This window comes from Phodopus roborovskii, unplaced genomic scaffold (assembly GCF_943737965.1).
Source record: "Phodopus roborovskii unplaced genomic scaffold, PHOROB, whole genome shotgun sequence".
In the NCBI taxonomy this organism is placed as follows: domain Eukaryota; kingdom Metazoa; phylum Chordata; class Mammalia; order Rodentia; family Cricetidae; genus Phodopus; species Phodopus roborovskii.
This window is the reverse complement of record NW_026126482.1, coordinates 15433995-15446760: the sequence shown is the minus strand read 5'-3', so window position 1 is coordinate 15446760 and position 12766 is coordinate 15433995. Positions and strand designations below refer to the sequence as shown.

General features: G+C 42.9%; 1 protein-coding gene across 1 annotated transcript; it reads left to right on the top strand.

The window, feature by feature from the left end:
* Positions 1 to 1314: 1314 nt before the first annotated feature.
* Positions 1315 to 10837, top strand: Fam8a1 (family with sequence similarity 8 member A1). Its single transcript, XM_051194343.1, has 5 exons — positions 1315 to 2062; positions 2992 to 3112; positions 5380 to 5503; positions 6488 to 6627; positions 8074 to 10837. The coding sequence occupies exons 1-5, from the start codon at positions 1447 to 1449 to the stop codon at positions 8216 to 8218; spliced, it is 1146 nt and encodes a 381-aa protein (XP_051050300.1). The 5' UTR covers positions 1315 to 1446; the 3' UTR covers positions 8219 to 10837.
* Positions 10838 to 12766: the final 1929 nt, after the last annotated feature.

The following is a 12766-nucleotide window of genomic DNA, read 5'->3' as shown; positions in this document are numbered from 1 at the left end:
GAGCCAAAGAAACACACTGTGGCCCTGGAATCAGAGCCAGTGAAAGAAATACACCCTGGTCCCAAAGTTAGAGCCAAAAGGCTAAAAAGGACCAGTGAAAGAAACACACTTTGGCCCTTAAACTAGAGCCAAATCTGATCCTAAACCTGTACAGAAAACCAACCAATCCCTGAGCATGAGATCTAGCCAGTCTTAGCTCAAGGATTGAAATCTGACCAATCCCTGCCCTGGAAATCTCCCTAGGGAAACTGCACCCCCTAAGAATCCCTATATAAACTGTGTCTGTGCAGCCTGTGGCTGTTTGGCCTCCCTGGCTATCCTCTGCCACCCTGGCAGAGGGCAGCCACTCTCCTGGATTCTTCCCTACCAATAAATCTCTACCAATAAATCTCTTGAATGAGGTTTAGGTGAGACCTTTAGCAGCTTATGCCAGAGCAGAGCAGGCAAAGTGAAGTTGTTACACCCAGCTCTGTGGAGGACTGGAGCCGAATTGTAACAACTTCCCAGGGGAAACCCTCTTCTGCCAGAGCAGAGCTGATACACTGGAGAAGCCTTTCCCAGAAGGAGGGCTGTAAACTGCCATGGTTGCTGTGACCTGGCTCCCGAGTGCCAGAGTCCCTGTCCACCACATACATCCGAGCCATCAAAATGCTTACACTAGTCTTATGGAGGCATTTTCTCAGTTGGGGCTCTTCCTCTTAAGTGCCCCTAGCCTGTATCAAGTTGATACTGGCCAACACAATCATCATTGAATATCCTCACATATTTGGCTCTTGTAAGTTCTTTGTATGGCCCTGGGAATAGAAAGTGTCTGCTACCCCTAACAGGCTTACAAATTTAACACAGCAAAGTATAGTATTAAGTACATGAGATGTTGTATATAGATGAAAGGACGAAATCATACACGGACTAAGGTGCTAAGCAAGAAACAGACGCTGTGATTGGAGGTCTGGGCACTCTTGGAAATTCTGGTAATTGTGATGCAGTTCCACGAGGTACAACCCTGCCCCAACCCCACAGGACCCTCTATAGGGGTCTTGGTGACGGAATTCTCAAGAGGAATGAGCGATGTCGAATGCTCACAGATGTAGCCTAACTGGGTACGTCCACAGCGTCCTGCGTGTATGCAGCATCGCACACGTTATGTTGCCCCGCGATGTGTTATGTTAACGAATATGTCACCGTTTGTGATTAAAACACTCAACAGAGAAGCCAAAAGGACGTTTCCTAACCAGGAACCAATACTCGCGGCACTTCCACCCTACCCCCCCGCCCGGCTCCCCCCCCCCCGCCACCAACGCGCGGGAGGGGAGGGGTTTCCGCTTCCGGCGGCGGATTGTTGACGCCCGCCGCTGCTGTGGTGGCTGCCGAGCGGTTGGGGAGGGGCTGCCGAGGGAGAGCGACGGCGCAGTGACAGGCAGCGCGGAGGTGGCCTCCGAGGCGACGATGGCAGAAGGGCCCGAGGAAGCCCGGAGCCGCCCTCCGGGACAGGACGGCGGCGGCGGCGACCACGAGCCGGCCCCTTCCGGGCCTGGCTCTCCCGCCGCGGGGCACCCGGCCGTCTCCGAGCCCGCGCCGGAGCCGGAGCCCGAGCCGCCGCGAGAGCTCCGGAAGCGCCGGGAGGCGGCCGCGGGGCCGCAGGAGCCGGGGGGCTGCGAGGCGTCGGACGGGCCGGGGCGTCTGAGCGCGCGCGAATACTCGCGGCAGGTGCACGAATGGCTGTGGCAGGCCTACTGCGGCTACCTCACCTGGCACAGCGGCCTGGCCGCCCTCCCCGCCTACTGCGGCCCGCAGCCCGCCGCCCCGCAGCCCGCAGCCCCGCCGCCGCCCCCGCCGCCGCCGCCGCAGCTCGCCTACTACAATCCCTTCTACTTCCTGAGCGCCGCGGGCCCCGGGCCGGGGGCGGCCACGGCCACGGCCACGGCCGGGGCCACCCCGACCGCCGTCGCCGGCCTGACGCCCCGGGCCCCGCACGTGCAGCCGTCGGGACGGGCGGCCCCCGGGACTAGGGTAGGCTCTGCGGCCCCTGCACGGACTGCGAGCGACACCGCACGGCAGGCGGGTAAGAACCGGGGTTGGGTGGGTGAGATCTCGGAGGGGCGGAGTAGCCGATGCGAGTGGATTCACACGGCCCCTTGTTGACCTCGGACTCTTGAGCCCTTCTGCCTCCACTTGCCGTGGGGTTAGGGTTACAGGATTTCACCCTGTAGTCTAGGCTAACCTTAACTCGGGATAGTCTCGAACTCGCAGTAAGAATACGGTCAGCGCCCGGGATCTTACATGCGTTGGCAGAAGGGGTCCCTTGAAAGGAGTGACCATTGGGCAACTATGCTCGCTCTTGAGATGTGTAGCTGAGCCTGCTACTACCGCTGGCAGTTTCCACACACATCAGCTATAGTTAGCCCAGGCCTTAAATTTCAAAAATGTACTGTGAGGCAATGCCAATTGTTCTTCAGTAGATTCCCTTACTAGTGGCACTGAACCTTCCAGTGTATAGAGACCTATGTTTATCAAACCGTCATCCGCTCCACGATCTCCATGCTCTGGAGAGATCCGAACTCACTGTTGGAGGAGTGACACTAGAATAATAGAAATCACCCGGACATGAGCTGTGTAAGGACAGAGAACTGAAAGGAGATTGACTTGAATACAAATAGAGTAATGAACTTCGACTGGGCCCTAGCTTACTGATATTGAATATCAGCTGATTAATTCTGTGTAGTAACTTAACTCTTAGTCTAGCAAAATTTGTAGCCATTCCCCTGTCTCCTGGTCCGGAGAGTACTGGCATTACTGGTATGGTTCACCATGTCCAGCTCATTAGATACTGTAGTAACATGTTCTCTAGATGAAATCATTGCCATTGACTGCTACAAGGCTGTTAAGTTTTAAATTAAGTTGAACCTTGACTTTACTTTGCCCCTCCATTATCTGGTTTGTGTTCTTTAGCCTGTGTGAGTGATTCGTTTTTTTTCCCCCCCTAATTTACAGGCAGAGAGTATATCATTCCATCCTTGGCACACAGATTTATGGCAGAGATGGTGGATTTTTTTATTCTCTTCTTTATAAAAGCTACCATTGTCTTGAGCATCATGCATCTCAGTGGGATAAAGTAAGTTAATGATGATCACAGAAAAGTCTGAACTTGTTGCCTAGAGATCTTTTGTAAAAATCTGCTTATGCCCGTGAGTGACTCTGGGTGATGGGTGCCCAGGGCACCATTTCTCCATGAAATCCTCTAACAAATGTATTTGTTTCCTTGGTTTGTCTTTTGTTTTCCTTTTCAAACGTTTAAAAAAAAAAAAAAAAACTTTGTGTTTATGTACTGGTGAAAGCCAGGAGGTCCACTTTGGGTGTCCTCTGCTCTATACCATTTTTTGGTGTTTGTAGGGTCTCTCACTTAACGAGGTGCTTGTCATTTCATTTACACTGGCAGCCATTAAGTCCCCAGGGTCCACCTATCTCTCCCCACCCACCCCCCATGCTACATAGGTATATGGTATATTGGTTTTTAGATGGGTTCTAGGGACTAACTCAGGTCCTGATGTTTGTACAAACACTTTACTCACTGAGCTGTCACCACAGGCCCCTTGTTAGTTTTAGAAACAATATGTTCTTTAAGATTTGTGGGAAATTCTGCTATTGAAAATAAAAGATCGAGACTTTGGTAGCAAACACCTTTTAACCCTAGCACACAGGAGGCAGAGGCAGGCAGATCTCTTGAATTCAAGGCCAGCCAGAGCTAGTTAGATTATACCTCAAAAAAATTTTAATAGGTAAAAGGAGTCTCCAGACCTGGCTTGTTTCTTTAGCCATTCTCTTTGGCTGGGAATTTATTGGTTTCCTTTTTATCACCCTATTAAGTCTTTAACATGAAAGCATAAAGAGGGGCTGTCTAGAGAGAGGGTCCAAGTTAAGTTCCCGTGTCAGACAGCTCATAACTACCTATAACTCCTGCTGCAGGGGTCCAGCCCCCTCTTCTGCACACACTAAATATATTTCTTTCCAAAGCACAAAGATCCTGTGGTAGGTGAACTCTCTGTAATCAAGTAGTGACATTTCAGTGGGGTTGCTTACAGTTGAGCAAATTCCACTCCACTGCCACGTGTGGCATTTACTTGAGAGACTCAAAGTCTTAGGATAATGGCTGTTATCATTTACTTGGCATTTTCTATGTGCAAGACTTTTGTTAACCTTGGTACCATGAGGTAGATACTAATTGGATTTATGAGATGTTAAGGCAAGAATTGGGGGAAAAATAATAAGATACGCTGTTATTAAACCTTTAGAGCCCTTGTCAGGTGTTACTCTGATTCCTTCCTATCATCCCACCCACCCCCACCCCCAAAAATAGTCTTTTTTCTTTTTTACACTTTCATTTATTTGGAGGGCAGAAGATGGTTTTCAGAACTTAACCTTTCCAGCCTTAGCACTCTGCTGTAGTTTCTTTTGACAAGTCTGAATTTCATCACATGGATTAACAGGTGCCCAGTCTTAATCTCAGTCTCCACACACAGAGAAATTGGATCTCTGTTACTTGCTCACGGGCTTTCTCTCCTGCATGCCAGTGTTCTTCAGATTGTCGTCCATCCTTGTGGTCTAGCTGGCTTCTTGTTAGTCTTTGTGTTGTAGGAAGTTTCATTTCAGAGAGGTCTGCACACGAGTCAGCATACTGGTTTATTTTCTGTGATGCTCAATTTCCTAACAAAACTGACATCCCAGTTTATTATTGTTCTTTATTCTTCTATTTTCCTTGCTAGGTTAGACTCTCAGTGAAAGCTGAGACATTTAGCATCCCCTTGCTGTCCTAGTCTGCCTTCTGTGGCAGTGATAAACACCATGATCAAAAACAATTTTGGAAGAAAGGGTTTATTTCATCTTACAGCTTGTAGTCCCATTGAGAGAAGTCAGGGCAGGAACTGAAGCAGAAGCCATAGAGGAATGCTACCTACTGGTTTGCTTACCCTGCTTTCTTATAGTACCCAGGACCAACTGCCCAGGGGTGGTACCACCCACAGTGTGCTGTGCCATTCTACATCAATCAGTAATCAAGAAAATACCTCACAGACTTGCCTACAGGCCAGTCTGATGGAGGCATTTTCTCAGTTGAGGTTCTCTCTTTCCCGGTGGCAAAACCATTCACCATAATGTCCTCAGAGCTGGCATCTTACTTGTTCTACAATGTTCTACCATGAGTTACAAACTTTTGCTTTTATTTACTTATTGGTATTTATTGGATAAACTCATGGGTATTTTGTGCAATTAGATGTTGAGAACCTAACAGCTTAGAATTTCACCTGAAACTGATGACACACTAATCAGGGGAAAACTGACCTGGTAACTAATTCCATATAACCCCAAACTCTTCTTTTTGTGCAGGGACATCTCTAAGTTTGCCATGCATTATATAATAGAAGAAATAGATGAAGACACATCAATGGAAGACTTGCAGAAAATGATGATTGTGGCACTTATATACAGGTTGTTAGTTTGTCTCTATGAGGTAAGCTGCTGACTGAAGCAATACTGCCTTAATAGTATAATTTTAGATTACCTATCAAGAAAAAGAAGTAATGCAAATTTCAAGCATTTCTTCACATTTGTATTTTTTAACAATTTTTAAAATTAACATTTTCAAGTTAAGAAAAATAAAGCTTTGTTATGCTTCTCAGGTTTAGAAATAAAATTACATTCATCAGTAGGCCTTGGTCCAAACCAAAAAAAAAAAACTTACAGATTGGTTGTAGAAATTATTTTTTCTTGCGAAACAGAAAAAAAAAAAAAAAACTTCATAAAAATATAATGAGTCAAAAAACCCCATAAAGGATAATTTTTTTATTTTGAGCATATTGAGTGTAAAATCCATTAGTGGTTAATTGGAGGGTGGGTATTGGAGGTCAAGCCCAGAACCCCACATTAGGTAACCAAGTTCATCGAGCTATGTCCAAGCCTTTCTTCTTCTGTAAGAGTCTCGGTTCATTCTGATGGCAGATCTTGCATGCGCTTGGACTTCTTGAATCTCAGCCTACCCAGTAGTTGGGAAGACAGGCTTTGTGCCACCTGACCAAGCCTTTAGTGTTTTGTTTACCAAGATGGCTAATTTTGTAACATGGCTTGGTCCCAAACATGCCAGTCATCTTTCCCCAGTATCTGGAGTTCTGGGGTGGCAGGCATGTACTACCAGCCAGTTTAATTGGTTAGTTTTCTAGTATTCTATCCAATTGGCATATACAGTGTAACTTTCTTTTTGAGACAGGGTCTCACCTTGTAGCCCTGTCAGGCTTGAATTCACTGTGTATACCAGGCTGACTTTGAACTTGAGATCCCACCTGCCTCAGCCTCCCAAGTGCAGGGACTAAAGGTGTGTGCCATCACACCCCTCCAACATGACGTTTTTATAAAGAATGAAATGATTTAATAGAAAACAATTTAAAGGTCTCTAAAATTGGTTTAGTAAATTATCTTTAAATTGTCCTTCTTTCCTTAGATAATTTGCATTTGGGGAGCAGGAGGAGCTACTCCAGGAAAGTTCCTGCTAGGGCTTCGAGTTGTGACCTGTGATACATCGGTACTGATTGCTCCAAGTCGGGTTTTAGTGATTCCTTCCTCAAATGTTAGCATCACAACGTAAGGCCTTTGCTTACCTTAATCGACTACTAATGTACTTGCAAAAAGAATGTGCTGTGTAATGTCAGTCACTGTACATGGTTATTCAGCAGTGAGATGCTGCTGCATGCAGACTTTAAGGTGTCTAAGTTTGTGAACGTGCACTGATTTTTGCATTCACTCATACATTCCTCAGAGTGAGTCCCCTCATTAAGTGACACAGGTTACAGGTTCTATACAGTGTTTTAAAATACTGTAATCATATGGGCTTACATGGAAGTTTTTATGTCTCATTTCCTTTAGCATACTTGTTCAAAATGATTTTATGAACTGTGTCTCAATGATAAGATGGTAGTGTGCTCTCAGTGCTCTGTGCCTAGCTTTATTCTTTGGCTCTGTGAACTACCCACCTCAACCCTATCTTGACTCCAGGTCTTAGATGTAGAGCCCATACTGCCTGTACTCTTCATTGCTGGCCTTGGGCATGCAGCTGCAGCGAGGGTGCAGTGGTGATGAAGTTGGGGAAGTGAGTGAGCTGTGATCGACTGAATCAAACAAAATTTGGCTATAAATGCTGCAGGAATGATTCAGGGGAAATAAAAAGACTCCAGAAGCAAGCTAGATTTTGCTGGCATACGCATATTGCATTACAGCTTTAATTTTGTTTTAATGTTGGCTACTTATTTGCTTTGGTTTTTTCGGAGTTTGTGTAGCCCTGCCTATCCTGGAACTCACTCTGCAGACCAGGCGGCTGGCCTTGAACTCAGAGGCCTGCCTGCCTCTTCCTCCGAGTTCTGGAACTACATGGGTGTACCACCACTGCACAGCTCTGGCAACTTTTAATGAGTCAATAGTGGTTAGTGTTTATGGAGCACTTCTCAGATACCAGGCATTTTAATAATTTAACACAGCATTTTGATCTCATGTTCGCAGTCGTGAAGCACTAGTAATTAGAAAAAAAATGTGGAACCAACCAGTCTGGATTTAGAGTCTGCACATCTAGGTAGAAACTAACATTGTTAAGATAATTCTCTATTTTGAACTATTGTTGAAAAGCTTTTTAAGACTTCTTTTAATTACTGGAGCCCATACAGGAGAAAATGGATAAAAGAACAGATTGTATTTCACATAAACTAGAAAAAAGTAGGACTGCAGTAAGCATACCCAGTTCAGAAGATTCTAGAAACCCATGGGAAAATGTGACTATGGAAAAGGTAAGCAAAGGGAAGATGTTCTTCTGACAAAATAGAAAGTACTGTGTGCTGTCTCCTTGTTGATGTTCTCAGATTTTTATTACCATGCACATCAAAGTTCTAGTCATCTGTATAGTTTTCTTTAGCAGAGTAGGTAATTTGACTATTTTGTTTGAAAATCTTTGAACTGTGGTCTGAAGGTTATAAACAGCAAGATACTAAGTCAGCAGTGACTAACACAACCTAACTTGCTACTTCTGCTTGCTTCCTTTAGGTCCACCATACGAGCTTTGATCAAGAACTTTTCTATTGCTTCTTTTTTTCCTGCTTTCATCACACTGCTGTTTTTTCAGCATAACCGAACAGCCTATGACATTGTGGCAGGAACCATTGTGGTAAAAAGAAATGGGGTCAGGTGATGCCCCAGAGCCCTGAACTCCACTCTTTGGAAAAATAATGACGACTAAATTATGTATCGAGGCCATCAGTATCTCTAGGTTACATTAATTGATGATTTAAAAACTAGGGCAGTCACTACAGTGTTGACACAGGATTATTCTGAAAGTGTTGACTGTACTTAAATGTCAAGGAACTTTTCTAGAAGGAAAACCTATTAAATTCGAGTGTTAAATATTTGTAGGACAACAAAGCAAATGGTTTTGATCAATATAGACAAATACATACTTTCACATTTAAGATAATCAAACTTCGCTAGAAGCATTTTTGGCTTTAAATTGTCCATTTTATTTTGGCATAACCTAGAAGTGATTGAAAACTGTCCAGTTGTGTTTTATAAACACCTACATACATAATAACTCCCACAGTTCTTACAGAAGTTGCTTTGTATGGGCATTGAGAAAGAGCATTAACTCGACAACCCACTGACTCCGTAACAGGTGTTAGAGAAAAGGGCTAGAGAGGAAGGTCTAGCAGTCTCCTTGCCTCATGCTTCCAGGATGTTCTAGAATTCAATGCAGTAGTGGTGGAATTTTACAGCTTCTTACTGCTTATGTATTTGAAGGCAAGAATTTTCATGATGATGAAAATGTATTGAATCATATCATTGATACTTTAAAAAGGTAAGTTAGTGATTGCCTTCTGTGGGGGTGGGGATGTGAATTTCCTATGTAAATTCAGCTTAGACTTCATGTACCCTAAAACCCAACTATAAATATGTGGGGGGAGACATTCAAACATTCCCATGTGTGCTCTCCAGTGTTCTGAATGTACCTGTAGATTATATTTCTGTACAAGCAAACTCCTAAGACACTATATTCTATACAGTTCCATGAATGTCAAAACATCAAGGTATTAGTCTTAGTATTTTGTGAGTAACTCTAAATACTAGCAGCCTGTGAAATATTAGCTGTTTTCCATGCTGACTTGTTCTCTCTAAAGCAAGGCAGCAGAGCATCTCCTCTGCACACTATTCTAGCTTCTTTAAGCTCATTTTGGGCCTGCTAGAGATGAAATTTGGAGGGAAATGTTAAGCTTTTGTGTATGGTCACTGTACTTTGATCTGTTGGTGCAACATTATCAAGTTTATGTCTGTGTGGTTTTGTTGTGTCCCAGTTAGCTAGCTGTACCGAAATGTACCCACATCGTGTATAGCTTACTTTCTTACTCATTCTTGTATATAATTTTCCCAAGAAACACTAAATTAATTGTATGGTACAAGAGATCAGTCTTGTTCCTGGGTTTTAAATAGCAAAAATAAGCCATGTGTTATTTACTGTATCAACTTTCAGTGGGCTTTCCTTTGACATTTAAAACTGAAAAATATCTATAGACACTTTAAGAATCTAGTAAGTATTGAGTTCATAAACCATGGTTTTTCAAACTTCACAGAAAGCCTGTTACTTGTCAAGAGCAGTGCATGGAGCACTTGTGGCCCTGGCAAGATTTCATGGCTCTCAAACTTAACACTATGAATCAGGAAAACTGGTGTGGACACTATTTTTGCCACTAATGAGGGAGTTTACGTTGAAATGTGCTTCACCCGTGTACCTGTGGAGTATTTGATTAATAGTTTCCTACTCAGATTATTGTAGTTCTCACTAGGGTATCACTAGGGTATTTTTATTTATGCAGGAAAATAAACAAGTAGTTATGCTATAGACAAGTTATTTAGATCCAACTGTGGATTCAAGTTGTTCCATACAGGCTATAGAGGCTTTGTCTCTATAATAAAACCTCAATCTGGAGAAAGGGGAACCTGCCACGTATTCTCATTGTAAAATGGAGGCTCCTTCACAGAAAATGAGTATATTCAATTATATATAAATACAGATTTCCTGTGTCTCATTGTGAAGCTATATCCTAAAAGGGCAAACTGAAGTCAGAAACTGAAACCACCTTAGTCTGAGCAACTGCGAAGAGGGTTAGGCAGTGAGATAGGCTTGGTACTCAGCCACCCCACAACACTGGTGTGTTCTATGATGAGTACACACACAGAACACTGGTGTGGCTATCTTGGAGTAGGATGTTCTACCTTCTAGGTAGGTAATAGTGCGATGACAAGCCTTACTTTACCTAGCTTCTTTCTGTGACCATAACACTTGCCACTTGACAGTATTCTAAAGCAGTGCCCAACTCCTTCTCCAGCGCTGACTTAATTCTCCCTACATGGCACTTACCTGCTAATCTCCAAGAAGGCATCCTAGCTGATGGCCACTTTGTCCATGCCTCAAAAATGAATCTTCAAAGGATCTTAAACATGGATTTGAGTGTTTCACTTACTCACCTGTTTCTGGCAAATAAAGTTTCTCATTGTTTCTTTGAGGACAATGCCTAAATTAACAGTATTCCTAAACTGTGACAAGTACTTTCAGCTTCTTACAATCCTCCATTTACATAACCAAAGACCAGTGTTGTCGTGCCTGGGTGAAGTTTGTTATGTGCAGATTTCCTTGTAGGGGGCTTGCCCCGCAAACAGTATCTAATGACCCACCTGTACATAAAACTCAGCATTCTATTTTTAATACTTGTATGTCACCAGTTTGTATTTTTTTTTGTCTCAATAAATGTGTCAACGTGTTTGTGTTTGCCTATTTCTTGTACAAATTTTACTAAGAAAACAGCAATAGCAGTGTATTAAGTAGAGCTGTGTTCAGTGATCGAACACTTGCCATGAATATGTAAGACCCCCACACCATCTAAACACCAAAGAAAAATGAAGTACAAGTCACCTACACACAAGCTTGGCTTCAGGTTAAACTCAGCCTTGATGGGAAAAGCTTTTATAAATCAGTCCTTTGGTTGTGGGCATGTTAACTCAGAACCCAGGAGGCTTTTAATGCCAGAGCCTGGGCTGCAGTGTAAGACCCTATTAAAGGGTGCATGTGCAAACTTAATGTGATGCAGCCTGGTCAAAGTGTTACTCCAGACAATTTACTATTCCTAACAAGCTATTGGGACTACAATGGATTTTGGAGTAATAAAAACAAAGCATGGTGAGGGGAACACACAGAAAAGAGGGCTATGACTAAATTGGTCATATAGTTTCTACCTATAAGATCTTCACCACCCTCATTTTTTCAGTGTCACTAGACCACAGCTTTCATTAAAGATATCACACCCTTTACAAAAATTTCTCTACGTCACTTCTTGGCCTTTGGAATATATCCAGTATAGTATCTGTTCTTATCCTCAATGATGTCCAATGAATTTCAAGCTTTACACAAACCCCCAAGGACATGCTAACAATGAAAACAAGCTGTTCCCAGGTTAAATGTTTTGTTTAAAAAAAAAAAAAATAATTTACTTCAAGTGATAAAATGCTAATTATATTAAAAACCGTTTCATCATTTGTAAAATGAACTTCAATTGTCTGAATTATACTTTTTCCCCTTAATGCCTTAAATTAAAATCACTATAAATAACCTAGTACTTAAATACTTAAAAGTGACCTCCCCAGACCTCAGAGTACTGAGTGTTATCCAAAGCCAGTCAGTCTGTCAACCTCTGGGGATATGCTCTAGAACATACATTTACACATCCCACTAATAAGCACTCTCAATCCCAGCCAATACAATGAGTTTACCACTGAGCTGGAGGAGTGACAGGCCCAGAGATGGAGCTGCCACCACAACTAGAAGGCTACATGCAGCCCAAGAATCAAGTCTCAATATTGAACAGTCTTACAGATGCTGAAAAGTCAAAAGACCTCCAATTTCCATCTAAACCAGCCTTAGTATGACTTTAGTGACCTGCCTTAAGGGGGTAGGGAGGATGTGGCAGTGGGAGATAATAAAAGCAAAATTATTTCCTACACATTTTTAAGAGACAAGGAGTATGCCCTATTAAACCACAATTATTTGGACCTAGATAATGGCTAAGAACTGACCTACAAGATCACTGTGCGGTCAGACAGGTTCCCAATTACCTCTTCCAATAAACTCCAAACAGGCTACTAAGTGTCAGGTAAATATTAAAGAGAATATTAGAAAAACAAAAAGCTCTAACCTCAAAAATCAGTATGTGATGGCCTAAGCTATCTTAATAAGAAAAACATGTTTGTGAGGACAAAGCATTAGAAATTATCAATATAAACTCAAATAAGCTGAAGTGTGGCAAATTAAGCATAAACTAACAATAAACACCCATCCTAATTACATTAAAGACACAAGATGAAGTGCTGGCCCACTTTCCTGAACCTATAAGTGAGCAAAAAGTCTAGTCATACAAGGCCCATTATAGTTTTATAAACTTTTGAATGCCTGAGACATGTATCTCCAAGAATGTGAGCAATAAACATTATCTAGGTAACTAGCAGGGAAACTAGAAGTACAAACAAAAAGGGTTGTACATTTATTTTCAACGTTTAAAGGTGCTACACATATCTATTAAAGCAGAAAGCAGGGGGCTGCTCTACTAACTCTTGAGCCTTGTTTGCTTATACTCTTTGGGATTTCTAATCAACCACCCTTCCCACTAATACTATGTGCCTCCACTATGAGAACCGTTAA